The sequence below is a fragment of the Musca vetustissima genome, unplaced genomic scaffold (genome assembly GCF_032173495.1).
Source record: "Musca vetustissima isolate MV318-11 ecotype Yass unplaced genomic scaffold, APGP_CSIRO_Mvet_v1 utg15158, whole genome shotgun sequence".
Classification (NCBI taxonomy): domain Eukaryota; kingdom Metazoa; phylum Arthropoda; class Insecta; order Diptera; family Muscidae; genus Musca; species Musca vetustissima.
Genome location: NW_026887821.1, coordinates 173,311 through 194,997, shown reverse-complemented (window position 1 = coordinate 194,997; position 21,687 = coordinate 173,311). Strand labels below are relative to the sequence as shown.

The following is a 21,687-nucleotide window of genomic DNA, read 5'->3' as shown; positions in this document are numbered from 1 at the left end:
GACTTTTGGATAAGTCGTTAAAACGATTTCGACTGTATATAATTTTAAAGCTATAAATATTGGAAATTACATGAAATTGTGGAAAATTTGTATGTTACTTTCAAAATGTCCGCAAAATGTATTTAATATCTCGGAATTTCAAATTACAGCCACCAAAATAAGAAATGCTGCAAAAAACTTAAAAATTCCGACATATATTTATGTCAATAACTCTTTATACCAAATTACGGCCACATCGGTGGGAAAATGTAGCTAATGTCATCAAAATGTTAAAAATGGTGACAACCGTTTTATGTTTACTACATCAATCCGTAAGAATATTTGTTACGCGTGAAAAAAAATAAAAAAATCAAATTAGAGATTATTCGATTGGAAAACGTGCCCAAGACCCCCAAACAAATAATGTACCCACGGCGCCCAAAAATGATCAAAACCAAGTGACTCGGAGGACAAATGATTGATGAGATTAGAAAAATATGAAATTTTATATTGATAACTCAAGTAGTTTTGTCTCTACGATCGTTAAATTCTAATAATTGTTTGCAAACTGATTTTGTTGAACTTATTTTCGAAAAATTACCCTATTTTCCTGATGCTCAAATATTTGAATATTAAAATTAACGGTTATTGTAGAAGTGTTTATTTTGGTTGCTATATATATATATATATATATCATGTTGTGTTAACAGTTATCCACAAGTAAATTTAATTGAAAATGGTACCTATTATATTTAAAGTTCATATTTTTGAAATGAATAATTTTCATTTTTAATAAAAACATAAAAATAATTAAATTATCACCAAATTAATATAAATTTAAACCAATTAATAAAACTCGATAATCCGGAAATCTCGGTAATCCGGATTGGGGTCTGCAATCAATTATCCGGATTAGCGAGTTTTTACTGTATTTGAATATTAGAATTAACGGTTATTGTAGAAGTGTTTATTTTGGTTGCTATATATATATATATATATATATATCATGTGGTGTTAACAGTTGTCCACAAGTGACAGTTAAGTCAAAATTCAACCAAGAAGGAAAGAAGTAAAGTCGGACGGGGCCGACTACAGGATACTCTTCATCACTATGGGTATATCACTGCCATTCGTTTGTCACAATAAAACAAATATCAATTGTACACCGTTTTAATATTTGGAGCTCAATTAACATGAACACATTATGTTATGGTAACGTTGTGAAAATTGTGCCAATCGGCTTGTCCCAATCGGGTCTTTGGTGCACTACTTTCTAAAAATCGGACGAAAATATATATGGTACATATATATGTAAATCTGCACCGATTTTTTTCCAATTTCAATAGGGTTCGTTATTGGGCCAAATAAATGAGCTTTGCCAAATTTCATCCAATTCGAAATATAAATACGACCTGTATTTGGTTTACAATTTAACATGGTCGGACGGACATGCATAAATCGACATAGAAATTTGATATATACTCGTTTCCTATTGCCTGTTACAAACATATGCAGAAATACATAATACCCTGTACCACAGTGTGGTGTAGGGTATAATTAAAAAGTTTATATGTGAAAGGAGTGCAATTTCCAAGACCTATTATATAGGAGGCATACCGAATATTGGTCAGATCTTTCTAGTTTTATAGACCTAAGTAGATTTTTGACCGCTGTTAATATGAAAAAATCAGAAAAATATTTTTGGGCCAATTTTTTTTATTTTGAACTAAAACAAATGTAGACCTAGAATTTCCCATTTTTGTGTATAGCATTTTATTTATTACAGACAGAGTTACTTACTAAAATTCTGTTTTAGTAAATTAAAGTGCTAGCTATAATCTACAGGCAAATTTTTAAAAATTAAAAGTTTTCCAAATTTTTAGGCTAAGCAATAAGTCTTACAAATATGCTGTTGTTTGTATATTTTTTATTTCTTCCGAAATTCTAAAAACCAAACCAATAAAACCAAAAATTCGATTCCCATAACATAGTTCAATTTTACTAAATTAAGTACAATTCATTAATTTTCGGACAGGTTTTGTGCGGATTTTTTAAATAACCCTACATGCCAACAGTGACGCAAATACTTACTAAATGTTCATTCCTTCAATACTACCAGTAGAATATAATGTTCCATTTAGTAGTTGAGGTACAATTTTTGTACGTTTTATAGAAACCGTTTCGTTACTATATCCCTATATTCTAATATTGATTTCGGTACCAAATCTCTAAATTCCAATTCGTTAGTACTCTTTGTAAATTTTAAGTTCACGTTACCAAAAATTAGTTTCACTGATAACATGTAGGGTGCCTTATATACCACCTGTAACTCGCATTCCAAATATCAAAATTCTAATCCTGCACATTAGTCAATACCCTATTTTAGTACTAAGGCGAACTTTTTCCAAGATTGAAACTAAACATATATTTTTGTTTAGTTTCAGAATAAATTAAAAAAAAAAACAGAAATTTATATTTGCATAATATTTACAATTTATTTTTAATCATGGAATCCAATATCAATAATTCCGCCTTAATATTTTTCTCGCCCAGCGAGTGTTATAATCCGGAGTGGAAAAAAATCACCATTAGTAACAGTAGTGATGCTTCTCCGCAATTATACACGAATCACATTGCAATTGAAAGTCCCATGTCAATTTACAATTACAACGTGTTTCCGTTAAGGCAGTCTTCTCTTCAACGGTGTAGCCACACTCCCGACAAAGATAACCGCAACGTTCTCTGTCCTCATCCGATAGATCTTCTTCACTCGCTCCACTTGCACACTGACGTCCAACCATACCATTCCAGTGAGGTACAGCATCCAATTCGCAATAGTTGGGTGAATCCTTCATGAAGACCAATGCATCCAATGGAATATTGTTCCACAAGACACGAGAATTGATAATTGTATTTTCCAGTAGAATTCCTTCATCGTACATCTGACGTATGTCGTTGGCGATCTCTTCGAATGGTTTCAAAACTAGACGACAAATTTCTTTAGCACAATTGCCGCCGGGACCCATAATAGCACACACACACTGATTGGTAAGTGATTTTTCTAACAGATTTGTGATGACCTTGTAATTATGGCTTTCAATTTTGCCTTTGAAATCCTTGGCAAAATTAATATCACTGTGCTTCCTCAAGAGTTCTTCGGCTTCTTTGGGGTTATCCGAACAAATAGTTGTGTAGGGGTTATCAGAGCAAGAACCACACCCGGCCGTTATGCCACTCGAACAATTCTTGGTGGTGGTGTATATTAAGGCTGCTGTTGCAATGGCCTCCACAAAGGCACCTTCACGATCCAATTCCGCTGATGGTGATGAACGCCTCAGTAGAAAATCCGATGTGGGACAATTCCAACGTTCCCATTTGAACAATCGCTGACAATTTTCCATAGCCATTTCCATGCTTGTTCCCATAACGTTGTCCAGAGAGAAGGGAGCTTGCAGAGGAGTGTATACCTTATTGGCGTAGATACTTTGAGCTGCCAAAAAATTCAGTTGATGCAGCAGAGACGCTTGGGACATCTCGATGCAGAAAATTAAAATAATGATTTTGTTAAGCATGGTTCTGCTTCTCTGATTAGATCTTGTGTTGGTTGTTTGAGTAGTGTTGGTCAAATAATGATTTGGTTACAGAATAACAGGCTATTTATATGAGACAGGTAGTAAAATTAGTTTGAAATCGAGCATCAGGATAAAGCATGCTTGTGTGGCAACATATGTGCATATTATTTGTGTGTGTCATAAAATTGTCACAGCAAATGCATTGTATACAGGTAATTATTGTTTGACTAGTTGCAATGACTAATTATTAAATCACGTAAACACGTGAATTCGAAATTGTCCTAATTTTGTAGGAGGGGAGGAACATTTTTTAACCAGATGGGATGTTTTTATTTTAACGATGATTATCCGGGACATTAAGTTCTGGTTGAATATAAATTTGAAAATATTTCTAAACATTCCATTTGCAATAGTCTCAGCACATGACTATTTAGTATACACTTATACTGATATTTTTATGCTGTCTTGGTTTGCAGAGATTTACTGTCGAGTTGGAGTAATTTTTATAAAATGTATAATTGTCCAAAATTGTGAAATTTTTGGGGGAGGTGCCACATATGTTGTTTCAATTTAGCCGATTATATAAATTTTAAGGTGTCTATATGTTTTATCAAAGATGTTATTATCTGTGGGAGGCACAAGAAAAAGTTGTCCTGTAGAACCTTAGTGAGTATATGAAAGGCATAGAAGGTAAAATTCGTCATAGGTCTAAGATCGTAGATATGGAGTGATATTTTTTTGCTGGCGACCCTATTATACTTAAAGAGATATTCATATCTTTATTTATAGCTATCGTATGTATTTATTGAGATTACATTTCATTTCAGTAAAATCGAATGAGGAACTTTGTGTAGAACATTTTGTTCTTCTAACTCGATTCGTCCTTTTATCACAAGATGATATACGTATGTATTCGGATTCGAATTATTTTCTAATAACATAATAGGTAAAAAACGAAATAAAAAATAAAACAAATGTCAAGGAAAAAACAGGGTTTCTAATTTTTTGAACCGGATATGCAGAAAATAAAACCGATAATAGTTCTGTTAAATAATTTTAGCCCCTTTGTGTTATTGAAACCGGTTTTATTATCTGAATATCCGATTCAAAAATTTACAAATCTGGTTCTTAAAGTCCGTTTCAATAAATTAAGGACGAAAGGACAATGGGGGCTAAGTTCGAAGGTGAGAAATATTGGAAATTGTTTAATCTGTTTAATATACTCATAGTGGTGATGGGTATCATATAATCGGCCTCGTCCGACTTCACTGCTTTTCTGGTTTTCATTTTGGAAATAAGTGCTAATGACACTAAAATTGGACTAATGCGGTGGTTTTAAAACGTTGTGCCTCACATAAGTGAATGAAAAGTTGTAAATGCAAGTACAATTAGATTTACATCCTGAATGTGGTTTTTGGGCAGGAACATTGCAGCAGAGGCCCTGTTCCAAAGTATAATTAGGAAAGTCGTCAGATACCTAGTAGTGGACATTTGTCATCCACAAATGTTGATGCTGACATTTGTTATTCCTAAATATTTACCATTATTATGTCTCATTATGCTGAACAATTTATTAACATTTATTCGCGACTGACAGATCCTGATTGGTAAATTTTGGAATCGGAATTTCAGATATTTAACGCCGGTTTAATCAACCGATTAAATGTATATGCATATCATTTTTTGTTTTAAATGTTGATCAGTGAGACGCCAATATTCCACTCCACTTAAGCTGATCCGACAAAGCGTCGGTCCCCAGGAACTGGTGTCGCACTAAAAAGGTTAATTCGGAAGGAAAAAATATAGAAATAAAATATTTAAATATTGCAACTTATTATAGTTATATACGAAATGAAATGACTTCGAAGACAAGCGTTAATTTATTTTTAATACAAATGAAAACATAGTTTTCAAAATAATTAAATCTTCTAAGCAGGAGTTGGTAAGTTCGGACTCGAACGCATGTCTAATTATATAATATAAACTTTGCTACAGAATACGACGAATTAGTAAGAAATATAAGACATTTAAATGCTGCTGAAATAGTTCCTTTTTTCCAGAAACTTTTTCAAAAAAGTAGGGTTTCCTCAATAATTCAGATTTGTTCAATAAGATTCCCAAATATTTACGTTGTTATCCTATCCGTTTCAACCATTTGTGGACGGAAACATATTCTACACAAAGTAAAACTCCAGGTAAATTCTTATTGGCGCGTTTACTAATTTTGTTTTTCCGTTTCATCACATCGCGCCCAAAGTAGTAACTTGGAATTTCTTTGATGTCAAAACCGATAACCTCATTTTTGTGATTTCCTATAGATTGAGACATATTCCCCCATATGGGGAAAACGTGATACCACGACAAGGAATTTTCATCTAAAATATGGTAAACACATAACATATGCGACAAATATTGAGTCATATATGGGTTAATAACCTAACTAATTAATTGGGTAGGTATTTGAATTGGATTATTTACAGTGCGGAAATATTATGAACAAACCGCCAAAGTTCATTGACCAAGTGGGCTTTCCACTTCATGTTGACAATATTAACGAGGCGCCAGGGATCTTATTTGGTTAACCAGAGCTGATTTTGTGGATTACCATTAAGGATTTTTTCTATTATTCTGGAAAAATAATTCTTCCGATTGGGTTTTATCAACAAAGGAATTCCATGTCTCTTACTAGGCGTGATATCCCAAACCGGAAATTAGGAAATACGACATAATGTTATTACCTGGATTTTACCATGGGAAGTAAACATAATAATTTTCCTTACTGCTTAGGTAAAATAAATATATTGCCAATATTTTTCTTATTGAAAATCCAAAACATTAAAGTTCGTCTGGCATTTTTAAATGTTTTGGGAGATTTAAGATGAGGGTATTTTTTATTTCGAATTTTGGAAAACTCAGTAGAAATCTTGCATATTTTTTGAAAATATGGAAATTATGCTACTACTGATATTACTTAATCGGCTTATTAGATACAAATATATATCAACTTCCCAATATATGTTTTCATAATCTTGTATACATGTTAGAAGTTTCTAACTATAACGAATATCAATAACATAGGAATAAAGTAATTTCATGCAGATATTTATTATATAATATTCTCTAACAGATTTTTTAATCGGCACACAAAACGAGGATTATCCCCATAATCCACCTTTCCCCACACAACATTATTTTTTTTCCAAACCTTTTAGTAGGGAGTAGGAACGCACAAGAGGTTTATATCAATTTCCCTTAATCGATTCCGTGATACACAAATCTTGGATTATCCCCATAATTTACATTTCCCCACACAACATTCAGTAATTTTTGCAAAACTTTCATTAGAGCGTGTGAAAACTTAATGGAAATTACCTGAATTTAACCCATTTTTATGACTTTTCCTTGCCCACAATTTACGACAAATATTTGTAACACAAAAACCAAAACAAAATTTCCGGTATCACTCCAGCAATTTCCCCTCTAAGAATCGTCAGATTTATTCCAATTGGACAACAATAACATCAAAATGGCATTTCTACCTGATCCATATAAATATCATGGCTTGTTATCTGCAAGGCATCCCCATTGTATCAGCTGAATTATTTGCCATCTCAAAATATCTATACAAATATGTTGTACAATCAACCACAAGCTACCCTCAATCTGGACAATATTATGGAATCAAGTATGGAAATGGCTATGGAAAATTGTCAGCGATCATTTAAATGGGAACGTTGGAACTGCCCTTTATCCGATTTCAATCTACGGCGTGCTTCTAAGTCATCAGAATTGGATCGTGAAGGAGCCTATGTGGAGGCAATCGCAACTGCAGCTATCTTATACACCACCACCAAGTCATGCTCCAGTGGCATGGTATCGGCATGTAGTTCCTGCTCGAATAACCCATACTCATCACAATGTTCAGATAATCCACAAGCAGCCGAGAAACTATTGAGGAAATATTTGAACATTAATTTCCCCAATGAGTTCTATGGCAAGATTTTCACGCACAACTACAAAGCCATTACAAATCTATTGGAAAAGTCTCTAACCAAGCAATGTGTTTGCTCAGCAATGGGCCCAGCGGGAAAATGTACCAATGAAATTTGTCGTCAAATTTTGAAACCATTCGAAGAGATTGCCGATGAGATTCGTCAGATGTACAATGAAGGTATACTTCTGGAAAATACAATAATCAATTCTCGTATCTTGTGGGAAAACATACCCCTGGATGCATTGGTCTTTATGGGAGATTCTCCCAACTATTGTGAATTGGATGCTGTACCCCAGTGGAATGGTATGGTTGGAGGTCGATGTGCAAGTGTAGCTGGCGATGCAGAACTTTCAGCGGAGGACAAACTACGTTGCAATAATCTTTGCGGAGAATGTGGTTACAGCGTTGAGAAGAAGGATGTTCTAACCGAATCTCGATGCAATTGCAAATTAACATGGGACTTTAAGTTGCAGTGTGAGTCGTGTTATACCCCTGAGAAAAAATACTATTGTTATTAAGTACTGGATTGTATTTTGTCCATGATTGCCAAAATATTCGCAGGGCGAAGGGGAGTCAACTAATTAATATAAATCTTAAGCCAAAATAATTTGTAATTATAACACACACATATATATATAGTTATATTCGTAAAAATAAATAATATTAAAATTCTACATGATCAAACGTTTTTTGGCGGAGGGCATAACAAACAAGGGTACTAGTCATTCCGAACTATATTCTTTTTGGCTCAATTCACATATGATTTTCAAATCTTCAGTAGACTAATCTATAGCCATTTTGATGATGCACTAAAAATAGGTGGATAAGGGGACTTTCTTCGATTGATTGATCTAATATAGGATAAGAACTATGTTTGTTATATTAGAGAAATATTTCAGGACATCGGATTTGGAAAAATAATGCTAAAAATTTTTATACCCTTCACCACACTGTGGTACAGGGTATTATGTCTTTGTGCATATGTTTGTAACAGGCAAAAGGAATCGAGATAGACCCATAGTTCCTTTTGAGAATATGCATAGAATCACTTTCTGAGTCGATTTACGCATGTCCGTCTGTCCGTCCGTCCGTCTGTCCGTCCGTCCGTCTGTCCGTCCGTCCGTCTGTCCGTCCGTCCATGTATTTTTGTGAACAAAGTACAGGTCGCATTTATGATCCGATTTGGATGAAATTTGGCACACTTCACTTATTGGGCCCAAGGACGAACCCTATTGAAATTGGGAAAAATCGGTTCAGATTTAGATATAGCTCCCATATATATTTTCGTCCGATTTAAGGTAAATGGTGCACCAAAGTCCCTATATATCTTTCGATTTGCACGAAATTTGACATAACGTATTGAATTGAGCCTAGAGTGATGTCTGCCAAGTTTCGTGAAAATCGGTCCAGATTTAGATATAGCTCCCATATATAGTTTCGTCCGATTTTATGTAAATGGTGCACCAAAGTCCCTATATATCTTTCGATTTGCACGAAACTTGGCATAACGTATTGAATTGAGCCTAGAGTGATGTCTGCCAAGTTTCGTGAAAATCGGTCAAGATTTAGATATAGCTCCCATATATATTTTCGTCCGATTTTATGTAAATGGTGCACCAAAATCCCTAAATATCTTTCGATTTGCACGAAATTTGGCATGACGTACTGTATTGAGCTTAGAGTGATGTCTGCCAAGTTTCGTGAAAATCGGTCCAGATTTAGATATAGCTCCCATATATAGTTTCGTCCGATTTTATGTAAATGGTGCACCAAAGTCCCTATATATCTTTCGATTTGCACGAAATTTGACATAACATACTGAATTGAGCCTAGAGTGATGTCTACCAAGTTTCGTCAAAATCCGTTCAGATTTAGATATAGCTCCCATATATAGTTTCGTCCGATATTATGTAAATGGTGCACCAAAGTCCCTATATATATTTCGATTTGCACGAAATTTGGCATAACATACTGAATTTAGCCTAGAGTGATGTCTACCAAGTTTCGTGAAAATCCGTTCAGATTTAGATATAGCTCCCATATATAGTTTCGTCCGATTTTATGTAAATGATGCACTAAAGTCCCTATATATCTTTCGATTTGCACCAAATTTGGCATAACGTACTTAATTGAACCTAGAGTGCTTTATGCCAAGTTTCGTAAAAATCGGTCCAGATTAATATATAGCTTCCATATATAGTTTCGTCCGATTTTATGTTAAAGATTCACCAAAGTTCCTATAAATCTTTCGATTTGGACGAAATTTGGTATAGCATACAGGATTGAGCCTGGAATGATGTGTGCTGAGTTTCGTGAAAATCGGTTCAGATTAAGATATATATATTTCCGTCAGATTTAATGTAAATAATGTACCAAAGTTCTAATATTGCATAGATCGATTGATTTTAAGTAATTGACGAACCAAGGAACCAATATATGGTTGATAGGAACAAAACGTACTGAAATTAGTATAACCCAACCTGTGACAAGTTTTGTTGAAATCGGTTCATATTTGGATATAAATTCCACATATATTTTCGTCCGATTTTAAGTAAACGGTGCAAATGGTGTTTGTCAAATTGACATGAAATTTTGCACAACGCACAAAATTGAGCATAGAATAACGTAGTTGGGTTTTCTAGAAGTACAGACATAGCCCAACGGCCCAACATTTGTCCCATTGTAAGAAACAAATGACATGCAAATAGATTGATATATTTTGATTCACATAAATATCACATATTTTAGTTCATCCAATTTCATGTTAATTGTTCTGGTGAAGATAGTGGTGAAGGGTATCATATAGTCGGCCCCGTCCGACTTTACTACTTTCCTTACTGGTTTATAATTGGTATGTTTCAGTATTAAAATAGGCAAACATTTTCGAAAACAGATTCGATTAATAGAAAAAATCTTTAAGGTTCTGCTCAAATTATTTTCCGGGTTTTCATGTAGCACTCCCTAATTTATGTCTAGAAATGAGTTCGATATTATAATCGATAACAATAAATATTTCCCAACATTACACGATGGAATTTTAAATGGTAAATTTAAAACAACCTCAGTTTATCCAAGGTTTTGTACGGAATATCGACACAAACACAAATAAATAAAAATTGTATGTAATTTCCTTTAAAATATATTGGAAAACGTTATATAGAACCAGCGGAGCAGTATAATCGGGCGGGACCGACCCTGTGATATCCCACACAACATCCACGAAAATCGAACTTTCTATGATACTACATTCTGAGGTTGGGCAATATTTTGCGATATTTGCACCCGATCGACTAGAGGTCAACAAATATTAGGGGAGAGGGGGGCACCTTTGAACGTGGGGCACCTTTGAACGTGGGGCACCTTTGAACAGCGCTCATAAAATCTTGGTTTAAAAATTTTCCGACCCGCAACCACATTTTTGTATATGGCAATCTTGTTCTCTATCTGCGTAAACCACTTTGGCTTGCTTTTTCCGTTGTCGACAAATTGTGCATGGGTGACCATGTTTTCGCAGTGTCATTGTAAACTTTTATTCATATGGTTATAAGGGCGCAGGAAGAATTTTTTGCATTCCAACAATCATTTCAAACATAACTAATGTAATTTCTTTCATATATATTTATTACAAAAAAAGTTATTATAAATTTCCGTAAAATGCCATGGGTGGGGCACCTTTGAACATGCCCATTAAACTCGAGTAAAAAACGGAGTTTTTAAATTTTGGCTTCGATTTCTCAAAATTTCAAATGGACTAATAAGATTACGAAATTAACTGTATTTTTCACCATATTAATTTTTGATTTTAAATCATTTAATGTTTTAATAAATTTTGATCTAATTTTTTTAAATTTTGAAAATTTTTTATATATTTTGTAATGAATAAATGCATTTCTGATATGTATGAATAAAATACATACATATTTGAACATAAACACTGTAAAAAACCATGTCGTTCAAAAATGCCAACCCTTGTTCAAATTTAAAATTTATAAGAAACCAAAAATTATAAAATAAAAAAAATTATGAGACTTGAAAGCAAAAAGTGTTCAAAGGTGCCCCCCTCTCCCCTACTAATATTCTGTACAGCTCTTCTAATTAAAATTACAGGCGTTCTCTTTGACCATACCTGGATCCTCATGGAAAATTTCAAAACGATCAGCGCTATTTTTCCGCCCTCTAAATAATATATGAATATGTATATATATATATATAGTTATATGGAATATAACTGATTTCTCATACTGGAGAGAATTCCTGTATTTTACTACGGGAAGTACAGGATATTTTCCTCCATAATTTATCTTGCTAGCATTATGTAAATTATGTGTCATATCAATATTCTTATTGCAAATCCAAAACATACCAAGGACAATTGGGAAATTATGTTGTGGATTTTGTTAATGTTTTTGGGAAACTCGGAAATTATTATTTCGTAATTGAAATACCATATGAACAAAGCTCAAAGGAAGGGATTCTTTTCGAATTTTTGTTGTAGGAGATTGTCATAAACTGTGGGCAATATTAAATCATAAATAAAGAGTTAAATTCAGGTAATTTCCATAAAGTATTCCCACGAAGTTTTCCACAACTGATTGTTGCTTGTGGAAATAATTGAAATTGTGACATTACGGAAATCAAGGGGATAAACCACGTTATGTGCATGGATTACCAAAACTAATAGTATATACTATGGTAGAAAAAAACTTCTTGCCTATCCATACCCAAGAGAGGATATTTAATTAAATTATCTCTAAAATATGAAATTTTATATTTTAATATTATTTTCTATTATCATCTGTTGACAATACCTTTGAATTAGATTTATTTAAAAAATATATTTAGAACTCTGCTATGCCCAGCATTTTTCATAAGTCGTTATTATGCGGTATGTTTTCATAATAACAGAAACCACTGCAGAATTTTCCAAAATGTTTAATAAAATTCCAATTACAAAATAATAATTTCCCTTTGAAAATGCGCATTATTTAAACAGCCCTGGAATGTTTTCGATTTTCAATAAGAATTTCAAAATATATTAAAATGTGTTTACCTATTGCCACGCGTTTAAGCCATGGTGGAAAAAATCTTAACTTCCCATAGTTAATTCCAGGTAATAAAACTTTTCACTTTTCCGGTTTTATGTATCACGCCCAGTACGAGACATGGAATTCACACGATAATAAAACCCATGTGACAGAAATTATTTTCCAAAATAATATAAAAAACCTTAATGGTAATCCACAAATATAGCACGGTTTAACCAAATGAGATCGCTGGCGCCTTCTAATTATTGACAACATAAATTCAATCAATGAACATTTGAAGTACGTATTTCCATAGTTTAATCCACGTCTGTTGGGGGAATTTTCTAATTCGATTTCACGTTTTCCCAATTTAAGGAAAGTAATCTGAAGGAAATTACAAATAATGTTTGATTTTCTAGAAGTAATAATCAGAGCCGAATAGCCGATAATCCTACTTTACGAGTTGAATGACACAAAAAGTGCTATCCAACTTTGGATAAAGTTTGTTTTTTTTATTGGAAACATTGGGAAAAATATTGGAAATATTTTTCTATTGGGAAAATAAAATAATTGTATTTATCTATACATTATGACATATTTTCCATATGAAGAAGATATGATACCGATTAAAGGAATTTTCATCTGAGCGACGGGATTGCGACATATATGAACCAAATGCTAATATAATTTAGTGATATTTAGGCAAAAGGCTATATCATGGAGTGCGGAAATATTTCATTGATTAAATGGAGCTTCCGTTTTATGTTGATAATCCCAAGGTGGCGCCAGAGATTTTGTTTGTTTAACCCATGTTGAGTATGTGGATTACCATTAAGGACTTTTTTCTATTATTCTGGAAAAAATAATTCTTCCAATTCTTCCAGAGAAATTCCATGCCTCTTTCTAGGCGTGATATCTCAAACCGGAAATTAGTAAATACGGCACAATTTTATTACCTGGATTTCACTATGGGAAGTGTAGAATAATTGTTTCCCTTATTGTTTTTCCAAAGATTAGGTAAAATAAATCGAATGTCAATATTTTTTTCTTATTGAAAATTCAAAACATTAAAGTTCTTCTGGCACATCATAAATGTTATGGGAGATTTAAGGGAAGCGGATTTTTCATTTCGTAATTTGGAAAACTCAATAGAATACTTTTAGAAAATATGGAAATTATGCTACTACTGATATTAGTTAATTGGATTATTATATATAAATTATATTTTCCGTCCCAATAAATATGTTCGTGGTCTAGTACCCATGTTAACAGTTTCTAACTATATGGAATATTAAACTATTAGAAGAAATTAACTTGAAATAATCAGGAAGATGTTTATTACATTTGTTTTCATCTCATTTATTAGGGAATAGGAACACAGATGAGGTTTATATTCATTTCCCCTAATCGATTTCGTGATCCGTAAACAAATCATGGATTATCCCCATAATTTACATTTCCCCACACAACATTCAGTAATTTTTGCAAAACTTTCATTAGAGCGTGGGAAAACTTAATGCAAATTACCTGAATTTAACCCATTTTTATGACTTTCCCTTGGCCACAATTTACGATTGATATTTATGACACAAAAACCAAAACAAAATTTCCTCTATCACTCCAGAAATTTCTACATTAAGAATCATTAGCCTTATTCTAATTGGAAAATAATATCACCAAAACGATTGACTACCTGATCAATATAAATACTAGAGCACTTCAAGGGGTAACCATCATTCAACAGACAACACTCCAATCACTAACATCAGTCAATAAGGACGAATCAGAACGATGTCCAAAACAAATATCTTCCTCAACGTTATTTTATTTGCCTCGTGGCTTGTTATCTGCAAGGCATCCCCATTGTATCAGCTGAATTATTTGGCATCTCAAAATATCTATACAAACATGTTGTACAATAAACCTCAAGCTACTCCCAATCTGGACAATATTATGGAATCAAGTATGGAAATGGCTATGGAAAATTGTCAACGATCATTTAAATGGGAACGTTGGAGCTGCCCCACATCCGACTTCAATCTGCGGCGTGCTTCAAAGTCATCAGAATTGGATCGTGAAGGAGCCTATGTGGAAGCAATCGCAACTGCAGCTATCTTATACACCACCACCAAGTCATGCTCCAGTGGTATGATATCGGTATGCAGTTCCTGCTCGAATAACCCATACTCATCACAGTGTTCAGATAATCCACAAGCAGCCGAGAAACTATTGATGCGACATCTGAACATCAATTTCCCCAATGAATTCTATGGCAAAATTTTCAAACACAACTACAAAGCCATTACAAATCTATTGCAAAAATCTCTAACCAAGCAATGTGTTTGCACTGCAATGGGCCCAACGGGAAAATGTACCAACGAAATTTGCCGCGAAATGTTGAAACCATTTGAAGAAATTGCCGATGACATTCGTCAGATGTACGATGAAGGTATACTATTGGAAAATACAATTATCAATTCTCGTATCTTGTGGGATAACATACCCTTGGATGTATTGGTCTTTATGAGAGATTCACCCAATTACTGCGAATTGGATGCTGTACCCCAGTGGAATGGCATGGTTGGACGTCAGTGTGCAAGTATAACAGCCGACGGAGATATTTCGGAGGAGGACAAACTACGTTGCAATCATCTTTGTGGAGAATGTGGTTACAGCGTTGAGAAGAAAGATGTTCTGACTGAATCTCGATGCAATTGCAAATTAACATGGGATTTTAAATTGCAGTGTGAATCGTGTTATACCCCTGAGAAACATTACTATTGTTACTAAGTACTGGAGAGAATTTTGTTCATAATTGCCAAAACATTCGCAGGGCGAAGGAGAGTCAACGCATTAGTCTTAAGGTTACGCCCTAAGCCAATATTACTTTGTAATTATAATGTACATACATTAAGAAATAGTTATTTTTATGGAAAGAAAGCTAATTATAATTGAACATGACGAAGTATTGTTTTTTTTATTAAATTTATTAAACCTGGGTACAACTGTGGAATGACAATCGTCTATATTTGTTTTTTTTATACCCGACACAACTATGTTGTTAGGGTATTATAGCTTTGTGCAGCCCCAAAAATTTGTAATGCCGCGAAATATTGGTCCTAGGCCCACCTTTAAGTATATCTCGACTAGCTGAGTCGATCTAGACATGTGTGTCTTCCGTCCGTTTGTCCATTATAATTTGTAAACACGATACAGGCCACAGTTATGGCCCAATCTTCACGAAATTTTGCATGTAGGATGGGTTCTGGCCAAGACCCCTATTGTTTTTGGAAAAGTTCGGTTAATATTTAGGGGATGAAATGGACCAAAAACTTTATTTTGTCGGTTTTTCTGGTCGCTTCAGAGACCGCAATTATGACCCAAACACCGCGAATTTTTGCACGGAGAAGGGGATCGGCCAAAGAATAAATATGCCTGTTTTGATAAACAGCGGTCAATATTTAGCGGGTCAACAGGAACCTGACTTTTGTGTGAAAAATTACAAAATTTGTATTCTATGGGGTATATATTTGCACCTGAAGGTCCTAGACACGATAAGTTGATAGTATGTTCAAGAGGAGTGGTTGACCTTTAAATTGATACCAATTATATTGTCGTATGTACTCGGATGCGGGACTTACACATAAATGTTTACAGGTGCTTACGTATTCATATTTTATTTAGTCACCCATTACCACACTAGAGGGCGGAAATCGCTTTGAAATTTTCCATGAGGTTCAAGTTATGGTCACCGACAACGTCTATAATTTTCGGTGATGATCAGATAATAATTTTGGAATGAAATGGACCGAAAACTATTTTTTTTTGGTTTTTTTCGTGTCGATCTATAGCCAAAATTGAAAACCGAACATCACAACACAACCCACGGTGAAGGGAATCTGAACAAGTGATTAGAAGGGCTGTACTGAATATTTGTAAAATTTGTTGACCTCTAGTCGGTCAAGAGGGTGCAAATATCGCGAAATATTGCCCAAGCTCAGAATATAGAACCACAGAAAGTTATAGTTTCGTGGAAGTTGTTTAGGGTATCATATGGTCGGCCCGTCCGACTATACTGCTCCGCTCACTGGTTTTAAATTATATTGTAGGAATTGAAATTTTTTAAATGGAAAATTCCTATTGGGGATGAAAGACCCTGGTTAGTGTATGAAAACCTCAGAAGCAAACAATCTGGCGATTTTGGGTTTTAATCACCTTTGACAGTAAAACATTTTTTTATAATGCCTTTTAAGGGAACCACCCCATTCTCGATTTAAAATTTTCAAGATATTCAATGGGCTGGTAAATCAATAAGGTTTGTAACTTTGCACATATATATATATATATATATATATATACTAGGATTATATATATATACTAGGATTATTGAACTAGGATTATTGACTTCGCACAACAATTAACAATATGGCGGGACACCCACGTAACCACCATTATGCGACACGTTTCGTCGTTGGTTAAGCGGCTCGTCAGGCATATTGGGCTATGTGGGTTTACAAAGTTCGTATGTTGATAAAAATCCACATTTGTAACCATATTTAATTAATTTAATAAAAAATCAACACTTGGCAATTCTAATTAAGAATAATTATTTCTATACGTGTATGTACATTATAATTACAAAGTAATATTTGCTTAGGGGTTAAGCTTAAAATGAATACGTTGACTCTCCTTCCTCCTGCGAATGTTTTGGCAATCGTGAACATAATATTCTCCATTACTTAGTAACAGTAGTGATGGTTCTCGGCAGTAAAACACGACTCACACTGCAATTTAAAGACCCATGTTAATTTGCAATTGCATCGAGATTCGGTCAGAACATCCATCTTCTCTACGCTGTAGCCACATTCTCCACAAAGATGATCTGTATCGCCAGATCAGAAAGATCTGTATCGCCAGCTACACTTGCACACAGACGTCCTACCATACCATTCCAGTGTGACACCGCATCCAGTTCACAATAGTTAGTAGAATCTCTCATGAAGACCAATACATCCAGGGGTATGTTATCCCACAAGATACGATAATTGATAATTGCATTTTCCAAGAGTATACCTTCATCGTACATCTGACGAATGTCATCGGCAATTTCTTCGAATGGTTTCAAAATTTGACGGCAAATTTCATTGCTGCATTTTCCTGTTGGACCCATTGCAGTGCAAACACATTGCTTGGTTAGAGATTTCTCCAATAGATTTGTAATGGCCTTGTAGTTATGTGTGAAGATCTTCCCATAAAACTTATGGGGGAAATTAATGTTCAAATGTCGTCTCAATAGATTCTCGGCTGCTTGTGGATTATCTGAACATTGTGATGAGTATGGGTTATTCGAACAGGAACTGCATGTCGATATCATGTCACTGGAGCACGACTTTGTGGTGGAGTAAAAGATAGCTGCAGTTGTAATTGCCTCAACATATGCTCCTTCACGATCCAATTCTGATGCTTTAGAAGCACGCCGCAGATTGAAGTCGGATGTTGGGCAGTTTCAACGTTCCCATTTAAATGATCGCTGACATACTTGGTTCCATAATATTGTCCAGAGAAAGGGGAGCTTGCAATTGGGTGTAGACTTTGTTTGCGTAGATACTTTGAGATGCCAAATAATTCAGTTGATACCTTGGGGATGCCTTGCAGATAACAAGCCATGAGGTAATGCAAATAATGTTGAGGATGATGTTTGTTTTAGACATTGTTCTGTTTTGTCCTTATTGACTGATGTTAGTGATTTGAGTGTTGTCTGTTGGGTGATGATTACTCTAGTATTTATATTGATCAGGTAACAAGTCATTTTGATGCTATTGTTTTCCAATTAGAATACATGGGGAAAATTCTGAAGTGGTACCGGAAATTTTGTTTTGTTTTTTTGTGCCATAAATATTTATCGTAAATTGTGGGCGAGGGAAATCATAAAAATGGTTTAAACTGAGGTAATTTCCATCAAGTTTTCCAACGCTCTAATGCAAGTTTTGTAAAAAAAATAAGGAATATCCTGTGGGGAAATGTAAATTATGGGGATAGTCCTCGTTACCACGTCGATTAGGGAAACTGTGTTCCTACTCTCTAATAAAAGGCTTGAAAAAAATAGATGTTGGTTGGGAAAACTTATGGAATAATCCTTGTTTTGTGTAAGGCTTACCAAAACTGTTAGGGAATTTTATATAATAAATATCTTCCTGTTTATCTTCAGTTACTTTATTTTCATGTTATTGATATTTCTTACAGTTAGAAACTGCTAACATGGGTACTAAATCATATATTTATTGCGAAGGAAAATATAATTTGTATCTAATATCCATATTATCAAAATTCGAAATAAATAATCCCCTTCTCTCAAATCTCCCAAAACATTAATGTTATGGATTTTCAATAAGAAAAAAATATTGCCATTAGATTTCTTTTACCTAATCTTTGGAAAAGCAATAAGGAAAACTATTGTTCTACACTTCCCATAGTAAAGTCCAGGTAATAAAATTATCGCGTATTTACTAATTTCCGGTTTGGAATATCACGCCTAGTAAGGAGCAAGGAATTCCTTTGTTGATAAAACCCAATCGGAAGAACTATTTTTCCAAAATAATCAAAGAAGTCCTTAGTGGTAATCCACAAACCCCGATCGGGTTAAACAAATAAAATCTCTGACGCCGCGTGGAAGCTGTCAACATAAAACGGAAACTCCATTTGATCAATGAAATATTTCCGCACTCCATTTACCTAACTATCACCAAATTAGCTAAGCAGTTAGATTATATATGTTGCAATCCCACCCCCTAGTTGAAAAATTCCTTTATTCCGTGCCAAATACTCTTCATATGGGAAATATGTCATAATGTATCGGAAAATACAATTGGTTTTTAGTTTCCCAATAGAAAAATGTTCCCAATAATTTCCACCAATATTTCCAATATTTTTGGATAGGAAAATATTAAAAACAGTGTAATGCTGAATTTCTAAGAGCATTTTTGGAAGTTATATTTGTATTTTAAGCAATTGTTGATTTGATGAAACTTCGTATGGAATTTCCATAATTCTCAAATATAAAAAATTCTCAGTCAAAAGTGGAATAATTTGTTGTTTACGTTCTAATTTGTTTCCTTTTTATAGAATACACTTCAGATAAGGCGAATTAAGAAATTTTTCGACGATGCATAAACCAAGCGATCATAAAATTATTGGGTCATTAAATGTGGAATATTTTTGTGGCTATTTTCATTATTTGTCAAATGTGAGAATGGACACGTGAATAATAAATATTGAAAACCAGTAAGGAAAGTAGTATAGTCGACTGGGCCGACTATATGATACCCTTCACCACTTTGGGTATATTGAATATATGCGGGAAATTACAAAATTCTTTTAAATTTTTTTTGCGAGCACATTTATGATTTTTGGTACATAGGTTAAGAAAAATATGCTGATTCGAAATCTGTTCGCGTTCACAAATTCGAATGCTGCGCACAAAAGTTATAGCGGTTTTAAATCTTGTATTTCAAATATATATTAAATGGATTCCTATTCGTTGTAATTCGCGAATTTCTTCACAAATGCTTAAACACCATTGTTTTCTTTGCATACTAGTCAAATCACACTGAAATACGGTTTAATAGTCGCGAAAAACAAATAGAAACATGAAGATATCGGAAAATAAAATAAATTAATTTTTGAATTAAAACTATTTTTTTTTTGAATTTTCGATTTTTTTAGTATGGTTAAGAGGATACGGTTTTGCCTTAATCTTCTAAAATATACGACGCTTTCTTCTGCAAATTCTTTTAGATGATTGTTAAATATCGGCAGATTCATCTGATAAGAGTTTCGACGTCATTAATGGCTAAATATATTGCATTTACAATACATAAAAATGATCAATATTGAAAAGCTTGCAATTCGCGAATTAATTGAAATCAGTTGATGCGCATGCGATTTTCGTATAAACCGAATCAATGTCTTTCAATAATTATTAATTTTTCAATGTTTAATTTAGCGGTCAAAGTGTGCCACTCGATGCACTTTACTATGCAAAAACCCTAAAAATGGCTAAAAATCACGCAACGTGCATACGATTTTTATGCGCATCCGATTTTAGTAATCTCCTATGAAAATACGCAAAAGGACACCTATTTTAAAAGGATCGGTTAAGAACCGCGGATGTGCCTCCACAATCAATTTTGGATAAAATACGCATATTCTTCGCGTATCGATGTATTTTTGACCTATTTCCACGCAGATTCGCGAATTTGACAATACAAGCATAAATGCATGTAAAATTAATTCGAAGAAAACCGCGATTATTTACGCGAATTTGTCAAAATAAGTTTTTGCAGTTTTTCCCACATTCAAGGTACCTATATCCGCCGTTTTAATGGGCGGAATTGAACATGGATGGGCTCATTAGATCCGGCACGTAAAAAAACTAAAATCACGCGGGGTTCCACGGAATTTGAATGGACTTTCTTAATTTTAGACTAAAAAAATATGTTTTTTATAAAAATTTACGCACTAAATTTTCGTCTTTGGAACCCAATTGCAAAGAAGCTACAGTGAGCACATTCATGAGATATACACTAAACGAAGCAGAATCACGAGTTCTACGATCCTATAATTAGTTTATTCTATTGTCTGGATGCGCATCCTAATTATAAGAAAAATTCAAAAAACACCGAAAATCCGGCTTCAAAATGTCAGCATCCATTTTGGGTGGATGCAGTGATTATATCGAAAAATCATACATTAGAACCATATTGTCCATGGGGTATTCTGCAACTTAGTCACTGATCACATGTGTGTGCGTTGTGTAGTTTAGCCACAAATCGGGAACGAACACAAAAAAACTCGTTGGCTTCAACACATTTTCATTTTTTTACATTACCACCATCACAGCTTCCACGCAACTTATTATTTATTACCAATATTTCAAGATTTTGACAAGAACACTTCATTTTATAGAATTGAATTTAAATTATATGCAATATGTTCATATTTCGCGAGTTATAACCTTGCAAACCTCAGCTTCAAGGAATTTAAAAGATTTTTGTAATTTCCCATGTATACTTACAATGTCATGTCAACATTCCCTCGAAGGTACATATTCGTGCCTAAA

General features: G+C 33.9%; 3 protein-coding genes and 1 pseudogene across 3 annotated transcripts; 2 read left to right on the top strand and 2 right to left on the bottom strand.

Annotated features, from left to right (window-relative positions):
• Positions 1 to 2,567: 2,567 nt before the first annotated feature.
• Positions 2,568 to 3,512, bottom strand: LOC133335554 (wnt inhibitor of Dorsal protein-like). The gene has a single exon (XM_061543864.1). It carries the CDS (start codon positions 3,510 to 3,512, stop codon positions 2,568 to 2,570), a length of 945 nt encoding a protein of 314 aa, XP_061399848.1.
• Positions 3,513 to 7,181: 3,669 nt separating this feature from the next.
• On the top strand, positions 7,182 to 8,063 carry LOC133335553 (wnt inhibitor of Dorsal protein-like). Its single transcript, XM_061543862.1, has one exon. It carries the CDS (start codon positions 7,182 to 7,184, stop codon positions 8,061 to 8,063), a length of 882 nt encoding a protein of 293 aa, XP_061399846.1.
• Positions 8,064 to 14,360: 6,297 nt separating this feature from the next.
• LOC133335552 (wnt inhibitor of Dorsal protein-like) lies at positions 14,361 to 15,359 on the top strand. Its single transcript, XM_061543861.1, has one exon. The coding sequence runs from the start codon at positions 14,361 to 14,363 to the stop codon at positions 15,357 to 15,359; it is 999 nt and encodes a 332-aa protein (XP_061399845.1).
• Positions 15,360 to 17,418: 2,059 nt separating this feature from the next.
• LOC133335551 (wnt inhibitor of Dorsal protein-like) lies at positions 17,419 to 18,236 on the bottom strand (annotated as a pseudogene).
• Between the last annotated feature and the right edge of the window lie 3,451 nt (positions 18,237 to 21,687).

What these genes read in the sequence shown, in the direction of transcription:
- LOC133335552 (XM_061543861.1), top strand. Translation starts at nt 14,361, where the DNA reads ATGTCCAAAACAAATATCTTCCTCAACGTTATTTTATTTGCCTCGTGG.
- LOC133335554 (XM_061543864.1), bottom strand. Translation starts at nt 3,512, where the DNA reads ATGTCCCAAGCGTCTCTGCTGCATCAACTGAATTTTTTGGCAGCTCAA.
- LOC133335553 (XM_061543862.1), top strand. Translation starts at nt 7,182, where the DNA reads ATGTTGTACAATCAACCACAAGCTACCCTCAATCTGGACAATATTATG.